The 22,392-nt window shown below is 42.1% G+C and overlaps 1 protein-coding gene across 5 annotated transcripts in view; it reads left to right on the forward strand.

Annotated features, from left to right (window-relative positions):
• The window catches only part of dennd1a (DENN/MADD domain containing 1A), a 517,876-nt gene that overhangs the window by 360,879 nt on the left and 134,605 nt on the right, over positions 1-22,392 (forward strand). For all 5 annotated transcript variants that reach the window (XM_085965678.1, XM_085965676.1, XM_085965677.1 and 2 more), the window contains one exon: positions 9,929-10,054. In XM_085965678.1, the coding sequence (XP_085821804.1) occupies positions 9,929-10,054 (126 nt within the window). The remainder of the gene's footprint in view (positions 1-9,928; positions 10,055-22,392) is intronic.

A 22,392-nucleotide genomic window follows, 5' to 3' on the forward strand; every position in this document is an offset into this window, starting at 1 on the left:
CCAAGTGCTCTGCTATTACATCTTTTATAATGGACTCTAGCATTTTCCCCACTACCTACTACATATCCTTTCTCAGATAAGGAGACCAAAACTGTGCACAGTACTCCAGGTGTGGTCTCTCCAAAGCCCTGTACAATTGTAGTAAGACTTCCTTACTCTTGTACGTCAACCCTTCAGTAATAGAGGCTAACTTGCCATTTGCCTTTCTAATTGCTTGCTGCATACTAATTTTCTGTGTTTCTTGTACGAGGACACCAAATCTCTCTGAACACCAACATTTATTAGTTTCTCACCATTTAAAAAATATTCTGTTTTTCTATTCTCCCAACCAAAGCGAATAACCTCACATTTCCCCACATTATACACCATCTGCCCACCTTATTCTGCACTCACTTAACCTGTCTATATCCCTTTGCAGGCTCTTTATGTCCTCCTCACAGCTTACTTTCCCACCTAGCCTTGTATCGTCAGAAAACTTGGATACATTGCATTCAGTCCCTTCATGTAAGTCATTAATATAGATTGTAACTAGCTGAGTCCCAAGCACTGATCCTTGCAGCACCCCACTAGTTACAGCCCGCCAACCGACCCGTTTATCTCTACTCTCTGTTTTCTGTTCGTTAACCAATCCAATAGAAGACACCAAGTAAGCTTTCAAAAGTACTAAAAAAAATAAATCTGATTTCTACCACAAACATGGCTCCAGCACATGGTTTAGTTTAATGTGTTTGAAGACGGATGGACATATTTTCAGGCCAGAAGAAGCCCTGTCCAGGATTTCAAAGGCCCAGAAAGGATCTACAGCAAGTACATTGTTGTTGGGGCGGGGGTGACGGTGGCGACGGTGCTGGGGGAGCAGCTCCCTGCTACATCTAATAGAAAATGATGGATACCCTCTGTAGGTCCAGCAGCATCTGTGGAGAGAACAAACAAGCTAACGTTCAAGTGTGCGCACTCTTCTTCAGCACTGCCAGTTCGAATAAAGAGTACCCATACTCAAAACATGAACTTATTTGATCTCTGCACAGATACTGCCTGACGTGCTGATCATTTCCAGCATTTTCTGCCATATTTTCAGATTTCCACCATCTGCAATATTTTGCTTTTTGTCCCTATTGCGTCTGTCTCCTTTGCACTACCATAGGTTATAGGTGGCAACTCCAGTTTGGGACAGTTCAGCACAGTAAATTTTTAGCGCTGCTGTGCTATAAATGAGTGGGTCTCAACATTTAGATCTTAAGCCCACTTTGGTACAATCCTGTTTGTATGTGGTGTGGACATCAGGTGAGGATAGGATGAGTTTGATTCCCATTTTCTTCACCCCCCCCACCCCCTCTCAAAGTATTGCCAGTCAACAGTTACTGTCTAGTGGCTGGAGGGCTGCAGAGCTGTGGAACTGTACCCAAGTAACAGTCACCACTTTTAGCAGAGGAGGAAGGTAAAGCGAGAGTATTTGGAAGAAAAATTATGATCACACCCCTGGTTATTAGAACTGAAGTTTGTTCTGTGAACTGGATGTAACTGTTATATACGGTTTTGTGATGGAAGATGTGTGTATTCAAAGAGGGCACCATTGATATTTGCTCAGTTACTTGCAATGAATACTTTCTTTGTGCAAATGGTAATGAGGCTATTAGGAACATGTTCACCTGAAGTGCAGCATTGTGCAGTAGAGGTAATTAAACACCCCCAGAGCTAAACACAAGGGTTTGGCAAGGTTAAGTGATGAATAATCTAATGCACAGGTGGTATAGCCTTTTTGGAGCAGAAACAGCTTTAGACAGATGCAGCTATCTTCAAAAGGACCTAAATGTCAGATGGATCAGTAGCACTATTTCTGCAGTGCGGATTTTTTTGGATCCAGAAAACTATCGCTACTATGGAAAGCTAGTCTAGAAACAGCAGGGTGTGTCTAGTATTCAATTTAAAATGTTTATGGAAGTAAAATAAATTGTACAATATTGATCAAAAATATGATAGAAGTCAAGAGAGAATGCATTGTATACTGAGGGATACTGTTTTACTACTGTGTTGTAACATTGGTTAGAAATACTATTTTTAACAATTTTTATTTCCTTGGAGGGGAGACAGATATTGTTCTGGACTGTCCTGAAGGTTATAATGGAATGGTCAGATATTCACTGTGACTAATTACTCAAGCAGGCATTTATAATGTGGAACGGTGTTGTATTCCTTCAGATCATCTGAATCCCATGACAGATGAGTAGTAAGTCTCAAGATGGAATAAAAACCCATGTAAAATAAGTTACAGTAGAGCTGATAATATATGGCTAAAGCTAAGTAATTAAGAACCTGGTGCCAAATACATCTACCGATCAGAACATTCTCCTTAAACCTGAAGTTCAGAAAGCAAAGATTAAAATAATGAAACACGAACAATAAACTTTGACCATATTTATACATTTTCTGCATGTCAGTATAGCACTGTAGATTCTGACGGTAACCATTGCCTAAAGTTGTTCATAGCCCCACCAATTTTCCTACATTGTGTTACAGTCCTGAGATTTAGAGCCCATCATTTTTTATACCTCGTCATCTCCATTCTTGTTTCCTTTTTCAGTTACTTTAAAAAAAAAAATTAAAAAAAATTATTCCACTATTTGATTACTGGGAGGAAAACTTACTTTTGCCAAAAAGAAATCCATTGTTTATGTTGTAGATTTTTCTTTTCACCACAATGCATTGTGATCTCTGTTGTTATTTCAAATTCACTGCACTGTTATAACACGGCCCTGTTGACAAAGAATGGGAGTCTCCCAGCAGGAAAATTGCAGCTAGTGTCAGGAAAATTGCAGCTAGCCTCAGGCAAGGTGGCGTTTGCAGGCACACTCATGCTTCCACTGTTTTGAAGGAGAGATGAAAGTACTGCCATAAGGCTCGCCACCACTATTTCACTTGACATTTTTTTGAGCTACATTGGCTATAGGGAATGAGAAATGCTGCATGCAAAATAATCATATATTACTCACTGGACAGATTGCAACATGATCTTGGTTCTAAACTCAGTCCTGATCAGTGCATTCATTTCTAAGGCATCGCATGCTTCTTATGATAATTTGCTCCTGACCTAATGTCCTTTATTACTTTTATTTGCCAATAGTTTTACGTCTTCTACCCTGTGTGTGTAGCTTATTTCAAAGTGTTCAAATCTGTTCTTCCAGTGACTATAACAAGTACTGTAATAACCCCATTAACCTTACAAGGCAGCTGTGCTACAATCTAAGACGAGTGTCTGCTGAGAACAAGGCAGAGCCAGCAGATCCAAGTTCTGCTGCCTGCTTCTTGAAGTTGCTCACTGGCCGTTGACTAACTGGACCTTTTTAAATATACCTTCACTCCAATTGCGGTTATGTTGCAGTGAAGCTGTAGCAAAGTGAAACTACTTTTCACCACTTGTCTAAATTTGATTCAGACAATTTCAGTGCCAAGTTACACAACATGGTTTGCATCAAGCCAAAACTGTTTTGCATCAATGCAAATTTGTAATACTACTGGTGTGTAAGTAAACTGTTACTGACTTTTCCCATTCATGCAGATGACAGTTCCTGCCAGATAGACTTTATAGTTAGTTATGTATCTATTACAGCTAAGGCATCATCATCTGACTTCATTCTAGACCTATTCCAGTCTGTCAAGCAATTGAACTACATCTGTAAAGCGTATGAAATGCCACCAGTCTCCCACACAGTTTTAATTTATCTAGCAGCTGCTTTTGCCTGCTGACTTTAATGCTCTGAATTGTGGTCCATATGTAAGACACTCACAGCTTTCGTGAAATGTCATTTTTCAAATTCTCTAGCATTTGAATCCTTTCCACTATCTTCATAATGACCTTTATTACTTACTATTTATTTGTTTGCAGTCAATTCAAGTTTCTAACCTCCTATTTTACAATTCTTTCACCTTTCTCTACGTATAGTATATGACTTAAGCATCTTAATACAAACCGATATAATTGGACTACTGTCAGGAACAATAGATGGTTTTCAAATTCACTGAACCAGTTTTCTCATTTACAGACTTATTTAGAGCACTTGCTTGGATTTGTGTGATTTCCTTCCAGTCTTCAGGAACATGTTTTACAAATTGTGCTGAAGCCTGTAAGAGTCGGGCTGCTTTTTGTTCTATAGTTTTATGCCCACCCTTAATATTTTCCAAAGATGTGTGATTTATGCAAAGTTGTGGTGTAACATTTTACTTCTGTTGAAGCGAAGCTTTTCCTATAATCAGTAGCTCCAAATGATGCTTTCTTTTAGGACACAACTTTGCTTCATGAAGCTTTGCCGTAACTTTAAGTGATGGTCTGTGAAAGACGCTGTAACTTCTCCAGAAAATTTGTCAGATCAAGATGGACAATGCAAAAGATTCCAAATGGAGAAAGCGCAGGTTGGCAATATGTTTTCCTTCTCCATGCCTTCTCGCATTCCTGTGTGGAGAAATTGGCCAAGAAACATTTGGAGAATGTATGTCAATACAGGTCTTCCTTGATGTCCAAATCTGCTGCATTGTTGCTGATGCGGTCAGCTTCTGGTAATTGCAACCACAAAACTAAGTAATTTGAGGAAGAAACTGACCTTAACAGGTTGATTTTGCGATTGCCCCCTAGCATACATACAGGCTGTCTTAGTTTGGCAACAAGGAAGGAAATTGCTGTTAACACTTCATGATAATTTAGCAAAATTCTCTGAAAGGTGTACCTTGCTTCCCAATGTCAATACTCGTGACTGTTCATCCAAGATACTACTATTGTCAAGTTAGAGGAATCTATGTGTTCTGGGAATATCTTGGATGAAGTTTTCACTGGACACTGCATGTAATGCTCTAACAATTTCCTTAGGAGGTTGGCATTGCCTCTGTTAAGATACCATATATCCACCAAATTATTATCCTTTGACTTGATAAGGTAAATAGAGACGAACTATTTCCACTGGCCCATGCGTTGGTAACTGGAGAATATAAATTTAAGATCATCATGAAAGAATGAAGGAAAATGTTTTTTTTAATGCAGAGGCCTATTAGGATATGAAACACCCTACCAGAAACAATGGTGGAAGCAGAATCCAGAACTACTTTTTAAAAGGAAGGTGGATAAATATTGAAAAAGAAAAAATTAAAAGGGTGTGGGGAAAGAACAGTGAAACGAATGAGGTGAAGTGAATCGCTCTTTCAGAGTGCAGGCACTCCTGTGCTGTAAAATGTTACGCTTCTATCATCGCCTCTGGCTGAATGTCTTAGGAAGCAAAAGGATTAGAAAAATCATGAAAATCTGAGTCTTGAGTGCAGCAAGACCCTTTTAAAGAGGAGGAAATGCTTGTATTGCAGACTCTCTCATGTGTCCTGGTGTCGGTGTTACTCTAAAACACAAATGATACCAGAGCAGTGCTGTTTCAACCAGTTTATTGCCCAGATGTGACACAGTTTTGGTGAATACACTCCTGCTAGCCTTGAATGGCAGACCACTTCAGTTTTGGACTTATTGGAACTTCACATCTCCATGGGATATTCTAGTTCTATTTTACATCCTTTGTCACATGCCAGAAATTTAATTTAGAAAGAATTGCGTCATTTTTTTCACCCCAGCCAGAATGGAGAAACTCTTTTCAGTTATGGTATGTGGCAAGTAAGCCCTTCTGACTTCCCATTTGTTGACACATCTACTGTAAAGACAAAATACTTGGGCCCATATTTTCCGATGCCTATGGGTGTGTACGAGCTGTGTACACACCCGTAGGGACATTGGAAATGCCGGTTTCAGGCATGCGAAGCGCATGCGCTGAAAATCGGCATTTCCGATCTGTCAAGAATGCTCTTGACAGATCGGACGCCTGCCCTGGAGAAGGGCCTCTGTAGGGGGGAGAGTTCCGCTTTCTGCAGAACCACCGCCCACTGAGAACCCTTAGAAATCTTACGCCTGGTAAAAGCAGACAAAAAGGCCTGATTTTACCAGCATAAGAGTTGAAAAAAGTTTTTTATTAAATGTTTCACTCATTTATAATTTTAAAATACTTTTTAAAAAAAAAGTACGTTTATTTTTAGCCCCGTTAAAAAAAACTTAAATTTTTTTCAAAAAATTAAATTTTTGTTTAAAATATTGAATTTAATGTAATTTTAAATCATTTTAAAAACGTGATGGTTTTTTAAAAATGTTTTTAATGTTTTAGTGTCTTTTTGGGCTGACCTCCATTCATATACAGGAAATTCTCTTTTTACCGGCACCTAAATAACCGGAAATCTCTTTTAACCGGAAAAGTTCAGGAGTAGGTTCAGGTAAGTTTTACTTCATATTAGTGGCCGTGTAACCGGGGTTCCTGGATCTGTGGCCGTGTAACCGGGGTTCCTGCACCTGTTGCCATGCAACAGGGACGCCTGGATCTGTGGCCGTGTACGGGGCTCTCGTACCTTAGTAAGTATACCTCTCTGTAATCCGGACTTTTTGATCAACCGGCACCACGCCGGTCCCGACGGTGCCGGATAAAAAAGAGTTTCCTGTATTTGACAGGTCTATCTGTCACACTACAAACAGCAAAGGACCCAGCACCGATCCCTGCGGTACACCACTGGACAAAGGCTTCCAGTCACAAAAACAACCTTCGACCATCACCCTCTGCCTCCTGCCACTAAGCCAATTTTGGATCCAATGTGCCAAATTGCCCTGGATCCCAGAGTTTTTAATACTGGTTGTGCCATTGATCACTATATTAACAACAACTTGCATTTATATAGCACCTTTAACATTGTAAAATGGCCCAAGGTGCTTCACAGAAGCCTTATCAAATAAAATTTGACACCGACCCGCATAATGAGATATTAGGAGTGACTAAAAACTTTGACAAAGAGGTGGGTTTTAAGGAGTGTCTTAAAGGACAAGGGAGAGATAGAGAGGTTTAGGGAGGGGCTTCCAGAACAGGGCCTAGGCAGCTGAAGGCACGACCACCAGTGATGTGGCGATGGAAATCAGGGATGTGCAAGAGGCCGGAATTGGAGGAGCGCAGAGATCTCGGAGGCTTGGACATCTGGAGGAGGTTACGGAGATAGGGTGGGCGAGGTCATGGAAGGATTTGAACACGAGGATGAGAATTTTAAATTTGAGGCGTTGCCAGACCAGAAGCCAAAGTGGATCAGCGAGCAACAGGGGTGATGGGTGAACGGGGCTTTGAGAGAATTAAGACATAGGCAGCAGAGTTTTTAAGTTTATGGAAGGTGGCAGGCTGGCCAAGAGAGCACTAGAATAGTCAAGTCTAGCGGTCGTCACTATATTAATAAAAAAAAATAGACTTGCATTTATGTAGCGCCTTTCACGACCACCGGACATCCCAAAGCGCTTTGCAGCCAATTAAGTACTTTTGGAGTGTAGTCACTGTTGTAATGTGGGAAACGTGGCAGCCAGTTTGCGCACAGCAAGCTCCCACAAACAGCAATGTGATAATGACCAGATAATCTGTTTTTGTTATGTTAGTTGAGGGATAAATATTGGCCAGGACACCGGGGATAACTCCCCTGCTCTTCTTTGAAATAGTACCATGGGATCTTTTACGCCCACCTGGAAGAGCAGACGGGGCCTCGGTTTAACGTCTCATCCGAAAGAGTGCAGCACTCCCAAAACACTGCACTGAAGTGTCAGCCTAGCTTTGTGTTTATAGTATAATCATCGAACCTTTTGAAGAGTTCTGGGTTTGCTGATAGATATTTTTAATAGTAGATTAATAGTTATTCTCACTGTTATTTATCAATGCATCTAGTTTTATATTACTGTATGCTGGTTGCTCAGCAAGTATGTTTGGTAGCTATGGCTTGAGTTTACTGAAGCTCCTATTAACTCCAATTCTGTCTTCTCTATCAGAAGCTACGTGACAGTTAATTTTCCCATCGGAATATCCTGTACCTCTGCTTTTCTTTCTCTGTCATAAATGCTGTCATTTCAATCATCATCTATCCTAACAACCCCAAGTACATCTCTATTATGTTCTACCTCAATTCTGAACCAGACTACTACATTACAACTTCAAACCTAATAACAGAAAAGATGTATAATACTTGACACTGTTGCATCTTTTAAAAGCCTTATTACTCCTCAGTTTTCATTGAGTTAGTATTATTTGATCTTGCACGTTTTTCTTTGGTGTTTCAACACCATCACAAATTGTGCGTCTAATTTCATCTGTGTCAGCTACATCAAATTCTGTTTCCTGCACGAGCTATCTGCTAAGTACGTTCCTCTCTGTTGGCGTATTTTTTTTAACTTTACAGTACAGATTATTTTCTTCTGGAAGAAGAAACTTGACCTGCCGACCCATAAGATATTTTGAATAGTTAGTGAATCAGTTACTTTTCACTTGTACCCTTTTGGAAGGAGTGTTTTTCCTGAGAAATGGAGAGTTTGTCACACACGCTGGTTGCCTCAGTTAACTATCAGCATCCACCCATAGTTACTCGGATGCAATAGTCATACCTATGTGAAACCGCTGCTGTACTACTGGACTGTTGTGCAGTCAAAAGGTCAGCTTTTGATTTGTCATCATTTGCGCCAACATGAATCACTACCACTGGATTCTTTCCATTCACTTTAATAGCGTTCTCTGTGACGTAGATTGGTTTTGTGTGTTTCCCCAAGAGAAACAAAGGACTGCCACTTAGATTTTTTTCTGCCTAATGAACCTTAATATCTGCCTACTAAACCTTATTAGTGGTCTCCTCTACATTGGGGAGATCAAACGCAGATTGGGTGACCGCTTTGAGGAACACCTCCGTTCAGTCTGTAAGGGTGACCCCGAGCTTCCGGTCGCCTGTCACTTTAATTCTCCGCTCCACTCCCACTCTGACCTCACTGTCCTCGGCCTCTTGCGCTGTTCCAATGAAGCTCAACGTAAGCTCGAGGAACAGCACCTCCTCTTTCGATTAGGCACTTTACAGCCTTCTGGACTCAACATTGAGTTCAACAATTTCAGACCCTAACCTCTGCTCTATTTTTTCAGGCAGCAGTTGTTGATGATTCTGCCATCCCCATTGCAACATTTAATCACTCCTGCCCTCCACCCTATCCCAGACCCTCCCTTTTGTTCTTTCCTCCCCTCCCCCTTTCCCTGCCTCTGCACCTACTTAAAATCTGTTACATCTCTAACTTTTTCCAGTTCTGACGTAGGGTCAAAGACCTGAAACGTTAACTCTGTTTCTCTCTCCATGGATGCTGCCTGACCTGCTGCGAGTTTCCATCATTTTCTGTTGTTATTTTAAACCTTATTATCTGTTTCACTTGCTATAATAATTGTCTTAGGTTAACTTCAGTTTGTCGTACAAAACTGTAACTTTGACTGTGAAAACTCTAGATGAACATGTTGGAAATATAAATGCAAGAAGAAGAGTGCTTTTCATAGTGATTCTAAATACATTACCAGAGAAACACACACAGATTAGGTGGTCACTCAGTCCTTACTTGACCTAGTAACATATGACAAAGTTGAGCGATTCTTGTACTTCAAACTTTTATCTAATGAGTATAGAGTGTTGACAAATATCCCTTAATTATAACTAACTATTGTAAATGGTTTCTTAGTTTAATATCAAATGAATTACAATGAATTAACATTGCATCTATGCTACCAATTTTGGAGTTCAGGTAATGGATATAGTTGAAGGCACGGTAAATGGCTGCTGTGGATATTTATTTGTGGCAGCTCTATTTGGATCACAATAATGTGGTAGCTTGTTTTGCAGGTGTATTAGGAAAAGCATAGCAATGTAATTACTGGCCCAATTTAAGACCTGGCTACCAGAGCAAACCTTTATCTTGGGCTTGATTAGAGAACACTGCATAAGCCAATTCACAGTGCCACTTGATTTTTGAATTACTTTAGATTCTTCAGTATGCTGATGCTTTTTTTTCCTTCCTTATTTTCATTTAAATATGCAGTTGTCAACACTAAAGAACAGACTTAAGAAAGTGTCAACAACTACAGGAGACGGAGTTGCTCGTGCATTTTTAAAGACTCAAGCAGCCCTGTTTGGCAGCTACAGAAATGCTCTGAAGATTGAACCTGTAAGTTGAACAAAATTATTGCATTCTTACTGCCATACAAATGATACCTATGTTATTACGACATGCTTAATAATGAGCCAGCTCTCCCCAGCCATACTAATCATGCAATGGCCAATCCTTCCAGTATTACATTTTGTGTTGTACACAAATGCATTTTTCATATTCTAGTATTTGCATGGAAGATCTTATGTAAAATTTGCTTTTAGTAAGAATAGTTTACAGTGTATAAGCAACATTTTTTTATGATATTACATGGGAAACCAGTGTTAAAAATTACCCTTCTTATTGTGCAATAGAAAGCTATAGTGAGGTACAAAGAATTAATTAAGTTGCAGTAGCAAAACAAATAACTTATATTTGTGAAAAAGGATAAGGTGACTGAACACCTCAAAAATTTTCAGTTGATCAGAGAGAGCCAGCATGGATTTGTGAAATGCAGGTCATGCCTGACAAACCTAATTGAATTTTTTGAGGCGGTGACTAAAGTAGTGGACAGGGGAATGTCTATGGATGTTATTTATATGGACTTCCAGAAGGCATTTGATAAAGTCCAACATAAGAGACCGTTAACTAAGGTAGAAGCCCATGAAATTGAAGGCAAATTATTGACCTGGTTAGGAAATTGGCTGAGCGGCAGGAGACAGAGAGTAGGGATAATGGGTAGGTACTCAAATTGGCAGGAGCTGACTAGTGGTGTCCCACAGGGATCTGTGTTGGGGCCTCAACTATTCACAATATTTATTAATGACTTAGATGATGGCACGGAAAGTCATATATCCAAATTTGCCGTTGACACAAAGATAGGTGGAATTGTAGGCAGTGGAGATGAAAGCATAAAATTACAAAGCGATATTGATAGGTGAAGTGAATGGGCAAAACTGTGTCAAATGGATTTCAGTGTAGGCAAATGTGAGGTCATCCACTTTGGATCTGAAAAGGATAGAACAGGGTACTTTTTAAATGGTAAAAAGCTAAAAACAGTGGAGGTCCAAAGAGACTTGAGGGTCCAGGTACATCGATCATTAAACCGTCATGAACAGGTACAGAAAATAATCAAAAAGGCTGATGGATGCTGGCCTTTATATCTAGCGGACTAGAGTACAAGGGGGTAGAAGTTAGGCTGCAGCTATACAAAACCCTGGTTAGACCACACCTGGAGTACTGTGAGCAGTTCTGGGTATCACACTTTAGGAAGGATATATTGGCCTTGGAGGGAGTGCAGCGTAGGTTTACCAGAATGATACCCAGACTTCAAGGGTTAAGTTATGAGGAGAGATTACATAAATTAGGGGTGTATTCCCTAGAATTTAGAAGGTTAAGGGGTGAACTGATCAAAGTTTTCAAGATATTAAGGGGAACAAATAGAGTAGATAGAGAGAAACTATTTCCGCTGATTGGGGATTCTTGGACAGGGGGGCATAGTCTAAAAATTAGAGCCAGACCATTCAAGAGTGAAATTAGGAAACACTTCTACACACAAAGGGTGGTAGAAGTTTGGAACTCTCTTCCACAAACGGCAATTGATGCTAGATCAATTGTTAATTTTAAATCTGAGATTGATAGCTTGTTAACCAAAGGTATTAAGGATATGGGCCAAAGGCGAGTATATGGAGTTAGGTTGCAGATCAGCCATGATCTCATTGAATGGCGGAACAGGCTCGAAGGGCTGAATGGTCTACTCCTGTTCCTGTGTTCCTAACTTTTAGCGCATGTAAATATTTAGTCATTTATTACATTTTTTTTCATTTAGAATTTCATTGTCTTGCCCAATCAATTTTCCTCTTTAATTTCTCAGCTACAATCCTCCACCACTACTGTGCCTTATTCTGCTACATGAGAGGGTTGGGAAAATTCATGTCATCCCTCATGTACTTATCACAAATTTTCCCTATCAGCTGTAGGAATGAATGCCATAAAAATTAGCATTGTGTGAAAATAGATTGATTTATGGTATCTTGCCTGCAGAGCAATGGTTGGATTTGCATTCAGAACTCCTTGTCATATTGATTCTGCGTACAGAAACGAAATACTGAAAGGCTGCCATTAGAACTGTCATGATTAGTACGTATCTTGTTTTGTAAAAAAAAACCTGAAGTTTTGGGATCATGACTGCTTCATAACCCCTTGATGGTTCAGCTTGCTAAGGCACTGAATAACTGGAGAAGGCTCAGCTATTCATTCTCTGATTCCTAGTCTATGCTGAGTCAGTTCATCTCAGTGGTAGTGTTGGAGTTGGTCTCAATGCCAGTGGGCTAACAAGGGGAAAACATTTCCATGGGTTCCTGATTGTTATGCAACACCCCAACTGAAAGTGCATATGTTTGAACAGGATCAGGCTTGACTATGAATCTGCCTCCACCTCTGACCTTCCCATGCTGGTCACTATTTTAGCTCACATATAAGTGAGGTACCAGAAACATCTCCCAGCAAGCAGTGACCAGCTTCAAAGGGAGAGATGGGGATGGAATTGGTTAAGAAAAAAACCAATTGCCTATTTTTGACCAGAAGATACATTGATGACTCATCATAAAGGATTATATTTTATTATTAATGCTCCAAAATGAACTGTTCTGCCCATTCTTGTAGTAACAGCTCCAATCCCTGGATGGTGTTGCATTAGCTGATCCCAGCTAAGGCAGCTATAGGAGAATTACAATTGACCTCGGTTAGGGGAGGGGGAAATTATGCCAGGAATCCTGCCTCTAATTGCTAAATGATATAAGTACAAGAAGGAGGTGTTATATGATGCTTTTAATGTAGAAAAATACCCCAAGACATCACAGTGGAGAAATAAAAATGGACAGATGCCAAACCTTAACTTTACCATATTTTTGTTGGGAAAGTTAGGAGAGGTGACTGAAAACTTGGTCAAAAAGATGTTTTTTAAGAAGGCTTTTAAAAGGAGAGAGGTCCAGGGAGTGGGGCTTGAGGGCTCTGCTACCAATTATGGGGAGAAGGGAGAGGATGCACAGAAGGCCAGAGATGGAGAGCCATCATCACCCCTCTCAGCCATCAATGACCCTCTCCACATCTCCCTCCAGAATGCCCGTTCACTTGGGAACAAGGCTCTTGCCATCCATGAGCTTATCGTGGATGATTGCATCAACATCATGGCCCTGACAGAAATCTGGTTGAGGGGTGATGACACCTTACCTTTAAATGAAGCCTCCCCGCCTGGCTATACCTTCCACCACTTGCCCCGCTCAGACCGCTGTGGTGGCGGTGTGGCTCTCATCACCAAATCACACTTTGGTCTGTCCCCCTATTCCTCCGGCACTTTCTCCTCCTTTCAGCAACTCGCCTTATTCCACCCCTCTCACCCCTCATTTAAAATTTTGTTCTCTACCGCCCACCCAAGCACCATAAAAATGTCACTACCGAGATATCCTCACTGCTTTCCTCCCTCAGCCTCTGCACTGAGCGACTTCTCACCCCCGGTGATTTCAACCTCAATCTCAATTCATCATGCTCTCTCACCTCTGAGTTCCCTAGCCTCCTATCACCCCTTAATCTCTCCCTCCATGTAAACTCCCCAACCATTTTCATGGTCACCCCCTTGTGGCCTCGCTACTCCCATCGTGTCAACTGCAGATGAAGCCATCTCTGACCACTTCCTTGTATCGCTCTCCACCCACATCACCTTTCCACCCCTCCAACCCCATTTCCTTCTGTGTCCGCCCCTGGAATAAACACTCTCCCAACTCTCTTACAACCGCATTTATGAAATCCCAACTGGCCAGCCTTTGGCCCTCAATTCACAACAACATTTCTGCAGCTACCGATCTGCTCAACCACACCCTCACCACCACCTTTGATGCCCTAGTCCCTATTAAAACAATTACACACTCTCACCCTGACCGGTCCCCTTGGTACAGCCCTCATCTTTGCTCCCTTAAGTTCAAGGGACGCAGACTTGAACGGATATGGCGGACAACTGGTTTAACCATGCACCGCCAGATCTGGTTGGACCACGTAAAGCATTATCGGGTCCTGCTCTCGTCTGCCAAAATTGCTCACTATTCCAGAATGATTCTGGAATACAAAGATAAACCCCGGCTTCTATTCTCCACTGCTAACTGTCTTCTTAAACCCCTCTCCCCTGTCTCCTCACCTCCGACAAAAAAGTGTGAGAAGCTCATGGACCTCTTTGTCTCTAAGATTGAGACCATCTGTTTAGCTGCCTCTGCCAGTTCCCTTCCTTCCGCTAGCCCACCGGGCCAAATTTCCTCTAAGGTTCCCCCCCTGCCCTAGCCCTGAATTTGCATCTTTCTCCAGTTTCTCTCCAATCTCCCCCATGACCTCTCCACGCTCATCTTGTCCATGAGACCCACTTCCTGCTCCCTCGACCCTATTCCCACCAAACTGCTGACCACCCAACTTCCTTTTCTGGCTCCAATGTTAACGGTTCTCTCTCCTCGGGTACTGCCCCCTCTCTCTCAAATCTGCCGTCGTCACCCCTCTCCTCAAAAAACCAACCCTTGATCCCTCCGTACTTGCAAACTACTGCCCCATCTCCAACCTCCCTTTCCTCTCAAGTCCTTGATCGTGTTGTCGCCTCCCAAATCCGTGCTCATCTTTCCTGCAATTCCATGTTTGAATCCCTCCAATCAGGTTTCCATCCCTGCCACAGTACTGCAACGGCTCTCATCAAAGTCACAAATGACATCCTTTGAGACTGTGACAAAGGTAAACTATCCCGCCTCGTCCTTCTTGACTTGTCTGCAACGTTTGACACAGTCGACCACTCCATCCTTCTCCAACGCCTCTCCACCATCGTCCAGCTGGGTGGGACTGCACTCGCCTGGCTCCATTCTTATCTATCTAATCGTAGCCAGAGAATTGCCTGCAATGGCTCCTCTTCCCGCTCCTGCATCGTTACCTCTGGTGTCCCCCAAGAATCTATCCTTGGCCCCTTCCTATTTCTCATCTACATGCTGCCCCTTGGCGACATCATCCGAAAACACAGCATTAGTTTCCACATGTACGCTGATGACGCCCAGCTCTCGACCCCTCTACGGCCTCTAAATTGTCAGACTGCTTGTCCGACATCCAGTTCTGGATGAGCAGAAATTTTCTCCAATTAAATATTGGGAAGACCGAAGCCATTGTTTTCAGTCCCTGCCACAAACTCCGTTCCCTAGCCACTGACTCCATCCCTCTCCTAAACATCTGTCTGAGGCTGAACCGCACTGTTCGCAAACTTGGTGTCATATATGACCCTGTAATGAGCTTCTGACCACATATCCGCGTCATAACTAAGACCGCCTTTTTCCACCTCCGTAACATCGCCCGTCTCCGCCCTTGCCTCAGCTCATCTGCTGCTGAAACCTTCATCCATGCCTTTGTTACCTCTAGACTTGACTATTCCAATGCACTCCTGGCTGGCCTCCCACATTCTACCCTACGTAAACTTGAGGTCATCCAAAACTCGGCTGCCCGTATCCTAACTCGCACCAAGTCCCACCCATCACCCCTGTGCTCGCTGAACTACATTGGCTCCCGGTTAAGCAACGATTTCAAAATTCTTATCCTTGTTTTCAAATCCCTCCATGGCCTCGCCCCCTCCCTATCTCTGTAATCTCCTTCAGCGCCCCCCCCCCCCCCCCCCCGAGATATCTGCGCTCCTCTAATTCTGCCCTCTTGAGCATCCCTGATTACAATCACTCAACCATTGGTGGCCGTGTCTTCTGTTGCCTAGGGTGTAAGCTCTGGTATTCCCTGCCTAAACCTTTCCTCCTTTAAGATGCTCCTTAAAACCTACCTGTTTGACCAAGCTTTTGGTCACCTGCCCTAATTTCTCCTTATGTGGCTCAGTGTCAAATTTTTTGTCTTGGGACGTTTTACTATGTTAAAGGCGCTATATAAATGCCAGTTGTTGTTGTTGTTGTTGTTGAAGGGAGGGAGACCCCAGACTTTGTTACTTTAACAAAAATTGTGGGGAAGTTACTGGAGTTGATCATCAGAGAACGAGGGAGCAATTTTAACAAACAGACGGGATTGGGTGGAACGCTGGATTTACACGCCGCCCGATATTACTCTGCATTCACTGCAATAAATACCAGTTGTTGTTGAAGGATACAGGAAGAGATACAAGCCTGGAGGATTTTGTCACGATAGGTTGTGGCAAGGCTGTGGAGGGATTTGAAGAGAAGGAATTTATATTCAATGGCCCGGAATTTGCGGTCGGGATAACGGCAAACTAGCAGCGTGCGCCATCGTTCCACCTTTGAAACTGACCGCAACTTTGGGATTTGGCACATGCATAAATCCTGAAGTTGCGATCTAGCATTGACAGCTCCGACACAGGCTGCGCCGTGCCCTCTCCCCACTGCACCCCACCCCCACCGAGCCGGCAATCTGTGTAATCACCCAAATCCGGGAAACTGACACAAACTTCGGCTCTTCCGCACTAAGTACGCTGTTAAATTCCCCCACTAAAAATTAGACCCGAAGGGATTAGGTGTAACTAGGGTTTTGACAGCGTTATTACTGCTAAACAAATGTTAAGGGCCTGGAAAACTAATTTTAATTTTCTGCAATGTGAAATTTGTCCATTTTAATAAAAATTCTAATTATTAAACTTTAAAAAAAAAAAAAAAAAAAATGTTTTTAAGTTTGTCCATCTTTATTTCAGGTTTGTCTTTTCCCCATGTGAGAAAGCCAATCTTTGTTTTGCTCTAACATTTTTAAAAATTTAGAATTTTAAGAGCGTGCTCACTTCCTTGTTCGCTGTCTGTGAGAATTCTGCATTTCGATTGGCTGCTGAGACAGCTTGTTGACGTCACAGTTCGCACAAGGAAGGGGATCCCCACGATACTTTGTTGATTTGACTTGAATGTTGGAAAACCCCAAGCTCTCGACACGGATTGCAAGATCCTTGTGCGAAGCGTACTTCAGGGCCAGCGGCAAATGCCTTTGCTTCGCCGCTGACTGCAAATTTCGGGCCATAGTATTAAAGGACAGGCAGCGAGTGCATGGATGGGTGTAGTCAGCCTGTGGGACAGGATATGGATGGCTGAGTTTTGAACAAATTGAATTTTACTGAGGTAGGAGGCTAGCAAGGAAGACGAGAAATCAAATCTGGAGGTAACAAGAGTATGGACAAGGGTTTGGTAGCAGTGGGGGTGTAGAGGTAGAGGCAGGCAATATTACAGAGATGGAAATGAGCTGTCTTGGTGAGACAGGATGTGAGGTGTGAAATTCAACTCTGGGTAGAACAGGTTGCCAATAAAAATTTAAAAAATCAAATCAACTTTTATTGTCATTGTTAGTGCACAAGTGCAGTACAGCGAAATGTAGGCTTGCGGCTCCCGAGAGTGGACATTTAAACATTCAACATACATTTGGCTTGTAATACATTAACATAAACATAACCATAATAAAGTGCATTGGCAGATGTGCAGGCTTTAGAGTTTATTTGTGGAGTTCAGTAGGATGACAGCCCTGGGAAAGAAGCTGTTCCAAAATCTGGTCGTACGGGTGCGAATGCATCTGTAGCATCTCCCAGATGGCAGGAGGGCAAACAGACTGTGGCTGGGGTGGGTAGGGTCTTTGATGATGGACCGTGACCTCCATAAACAGCGTTTCTGGTATATGTGCTCTATGGTCGGTAGCTGGGTGCCGGTAATGTGTTGGGCAGTTTTGACTACCCGCTGCAGGGCTTTCCGGTCATAGTAGCTACAGCTGCCATACCATACTGTGGTACAGTTTGTCAGGATGCTCTCTATTGTGCAGCGGTAAAAGTTAGAGAGGATCAGGGGTGACAGGTTACATCCCTTCAGCCTCCTTAGGAAATATAGGCGCTGCTGGGCCGCCTTCACCAGAGAGGAGGTATTGAGGGACCAGGAGAGGTCTTCCGTGATGTGGACTCCGAGGAACTTAAAGCTGTCCACCCTTTCCACCACAGCCCCATTGATGTGGATGGGGGTGTGACTTCCGCCTTTTGCACGGCTTGATTCAGACTGAGTGAATGACCAGAGCAACAGATGGAATCGGTGGCAAGAGAACGGAGCTTTTGATGGATGGGGGGGGGGAAGCAACAGCTTTGGTCTTTCCGTTGTTCAATTGGGGGAAATTTTCACTCATCCACAACCTAATGGCAGTCAGGCAGTTTGACAGCACAGAGGTGGTTGTGGGGCCAGGGAAGAGGTAAAGAGTTCGACCTGGGTGTTGCCAGAATACATGTGGATACCAAATGAAACCAGATTAGCCGAGACGCTTGCTGATTCCCTTGTCTGAATATTCTATTCATATTGATTGTCCAGACTCAACCACTAAAGAATAGAATCATGGCGAGGAACCAAAAGGCAGCCGCTGTTCATGGCACTGCACAATATCTTGCGTTGCCATCATCAGTAGAAATGGTTATGAGAAAGGGGGAAAAAAATTATGATGTTCTTTGTCTGCCCTCCATATATAGACCTACTTAGGTTGTGTATTGTAATCCAGTGATGCCATAAAGCCAAAATAATAGTTGGTATTCCTTTTACTGACTGAAACAGCAATCTCTTAACATTGTCTTAACTATACCCTAACATTAGTGTAATATTCAAGGATGATGATACAATATTTCAAAAATAATCTCTCCTTTGATTTAGTGCTTGTAGAAGTTGCATTAAAATTTAATTTTTTTAACATTTTTTCAAACTACACTAAAATGTGTACATTCCAATAACCTTCACATGCACTGTAAATAGGGCACATTGTCCCTTTATTAGCATTCTATTACTTATCCTGCTCTATTAATACAATTTATGGTATTTTTGCTAAATTTAGTGAAAGATTACGCTGCCTTTGCAGAAAACAGCCATGATCTTAGCCCATTAAAACATGCCCTCAAGCATCCAAACCATTTGTTAGTTCCTCCCTTTCCCCTCGTTGCAGAGACGAGGAGTTAATGATATTGTGTTTTCTATTAACAATCTCTCCTTCAGACAATTGCTTGCAACTTCAGTAACTGCCAAGTTCGTTAGTAGATTGCGGCAAGCTTCATCAAATGGTTTCCCTCACCAGGCAGTCCATTGAATCGTGGGATTGCTCCAGCTAACTTCAAAAGTTTCATCCTTTTCACTTTAGATTTTGTTGTCCTAGAAGTTTGTATCAAATTATAGTGTGTAGATATTTCAGCATTAAGTGGATTCCTTATAACTATTAGACTTGTTCTATGGAATTGAAGATGTGTTGTCTTTGCCATTTTTGATTTTAGTTTCACTGCCACAACTTGAGAAATCTGACAGATTTGAACATCATTTAACATTTAATTATAGTCAATTATTGTTTGAATTTTTTTTAGTTCCATATTTTTAGTGACAATATTTGCAAGTGGGCAAAACTATGGCAGATAAAATTCAAGGTCTTAGACATTGGAGGAAAAACTGGGATCAGATGTAAGGAATAATGCTGAGACTGAAAGAGATCTGGGAGTGACAGTAGTACAGGAAAAGTTCTGATATCCGGCACCGACGGGACCGGCGTGTTGCCGATCTCTCAAAAGTGCCGGACATGCAAAGTCAATGTTGAAGCATACGGAGATGAAAATCTCCTTATTTGACAACAAACACTGTTGCTCGACAACAAACACTGTTGCTCAGCAACAGCTCGTAAACACTCGGCCCGTACCTTGGAGCGTCTCTGAAGCTGTTGCTAAGCTACAAAGACGATTTCCAGAGCCTGCCTGTTAACAGAATGCTAGGAGAAGAAAAAAAAACTAACTAAAACGGCTGCTGATTTCTGCCGTTAGAGCAAAGTTTCCGGCCATACAACCTCTGGATAAACCAAAGTTTCCTGTATCAGCATGTCCAGTCATTGCAGAGCAGCAATTAACAAAGCAACTGGACTGGAGTAGAGTGCCAATTCAGTAGAGTATAAGTTTGAAGTAACAACAGAAAATGCTGGAAAAACTCAGCAGGCCAGGCAACATCTGTGGAGAGAGAAACAGAGTCAACGTTTCAGGTCGAAACCCTTTGTCAAGACTGAAAAAGCACCGGAAATGAAACAGATTAAAAGGCCAGTTTGGGGGCTGGGAGTGAACAAGAGAGAAGTGAAGAGACATTAAGAGGTAAGGGAAACTGAAAGTAATGAAGATGAACAAAGTTGAAGAGCTAAACGGCGATCCCGTCGAAGAGAAGAGCAGAACTTCTTCAAGGTAGGCATTCCTAGAAGAGGTGTGGCAGTGAACCAAACACTAGTACGACAGCAAAATACTGCAGATGCTGGAAATCCAAAATAACAACAGAAAATGCCGGAAAAACTCAGCAGGCCAGGCAACATCCGTGGAGAGAGAAATAGAGTCAACGTTTCAGGTCGAAACCCTTTGCCAAGACTGAAAAAGCACAGGAAATGAAACAGATTAAAAGGCCAGTTTGAAGTCATCATTGCTAACGCTATATAGTTCTCTGATCAGGTTGTATCATGAATACTGTGTTTAGTTCTAGTCACTGAGGCAGTAAGGCAACATCTGAGCATGAGAAGTGGTGCAGAGAAGGTTCAAGAAGCTGATACCTAATATTGGAGGACTAACTTATAAAGAAAGTTTAGGAAAACTTGTACTCGAACACTGAATGGCGATGAAGGAGAGGTGACCTAAGATATTAAAGATAAGATATAAACAGGTTAATGTTGAGCACTATTTCAGTTGACTGTTGGATAGGGGATTAGATACAAACTGGTAAAAGTTAAGTTCAGGACTGATGTCAAGAAGCACTTTTTAACACAAGGAGTAGTTAATATTGGAAGCGTCTTTCAGGTAGGGTAGTGGAGGCAGAAAGCCTGGAGTGATTCAAGGGGCAGTTAAACTCTGCTGGGGAGGAAATTGTAGGTTTCTGTTGAAGGAGGAGCTCGATGGGTCAAATGGGCTTCCCTCATTTGTACTTTGTTTCTGCTTATCAAGAAATGAGATGTTTTAGAATCATAGAATAGCACAGCAAAGAATGAGGCCATTCGGCCCATTGAGTCTGCGCAGGCTCTTTTGAAGAGCAATCCAGTTAGTTCCACTCTCCCGCTCTTTCACCCTTTTTCCCTGCAATGTTTCCTCCTTCAAGTATTTATCCAATTTCCCTTTGAAGGCTACGGTTGAATCTGTATCCACCACCCTATTAGGCAGTGCATTCCAAATTCTAAACACTCATTGCGTAAAAAGGTTTTCCCTCATGTCACTAATTTTGCCTCATCAGTGCTGAAAAATGAAATACCTTTCCACTTTGAGCTTCTACTGTCGACATTTTGTACTCCCAGGCATAGCACAAACAGATTCGAGAATGGGGTAGATTGTGACTTTGTGCGATAGTATAAAACAGGGGATAGTGAATCAGCCGTCTGTTTTGCATCTCATTCAATTTTTATTTCTGTTGTCTTCAATGGAAATAAAAATCAGCCCAACCTTAGAACATCACCCCTTGCTGCATCAGTGTTAAATTTTCATTTATCGTACCAGCCATCCATGTCGCCTGACTGAGCAAGTATCAATTTGTGTGGCCTACACCTGATGGGAATTGGCTGAGACTGCTGAAACTCATTTTAACTTCAAGGCTTCCAGAAAAAGTAGGGCATTTGCCTTACTAGCGGAGGGATGTGTACAGACATTCAACAGATAAACTTGTAGCAGTGACTGCTGGAGCCATGTGAGCAGTGGGGAAATTGGTGCCAAAAATATGGTAAAGTTAAGGTGGATGTTCTGCAACAATGGAAGAATAGACTAATCTGTGAAACTGGAAATCAGAAATAAGAGGTAACAATGAAGTGATAATTGGAAAAAGAACTCCTGAACAACTGAACGCATTTTTGTTTTAGTACATTCAATTTTGACTTCTTTATATAGTCACTTAGCTATCTTCTGCAGTCTGCTTCTGCAGTAAATAGAACGATAGACGTTTACAGCAGAAAGGGGCCATTCAGCCCTTGATGTTTGTGCCAGCTCTTGGTTGGAGCAATTCAAAATGAATCCCATTGCCCCGCACCCTCCCCAAAGCCCTGCACATTTCTCTACTTCAAATATTTATCCAATTTATCCCTGAAAAGATGCAATGGTCTCTGCCTCAATCAATCCCTGTGGCAAAGCATTCCATGCTCCACTAATATTGTACCTTAGGAAATTTCTGTTAACCTCTCTGCATTCTCTTAGTGACAATTCTAAATTGATAATGTCTTGTCACTAGCCCCCCTTGCCAGAGGAAGGAGTCTTTCCTTAATCACTCTATCAAAACTCTTGATAATTTAAAAAACTTCTGAGCCTTCTCTGATCCAGTGGAATAGTCCCAGTATCTCCAGTCTCTCCTCATAACTATAGTTTCTCATCCCTGACATTGTCTTGGTGAATCTATGCTGTACATACACTATGGCTT

The sequence above is a fragment of the Somniosus microcephalus genome, chromosome 23 (genome assembly GCF_052327205.1).
Source record: "Somniosus microcephalus isolate GS21.2 chromosome 23, FLI_Smic_1.0, whole genome shotgun sequence".
NCBI classification, from domain to species: domain Eukaryota; kingdom Metazoa; phylum Chordata; class Chondrichthyes; order Squaliformes; family Somniosidae; genus Somniosus; species Somniosus microcephalus.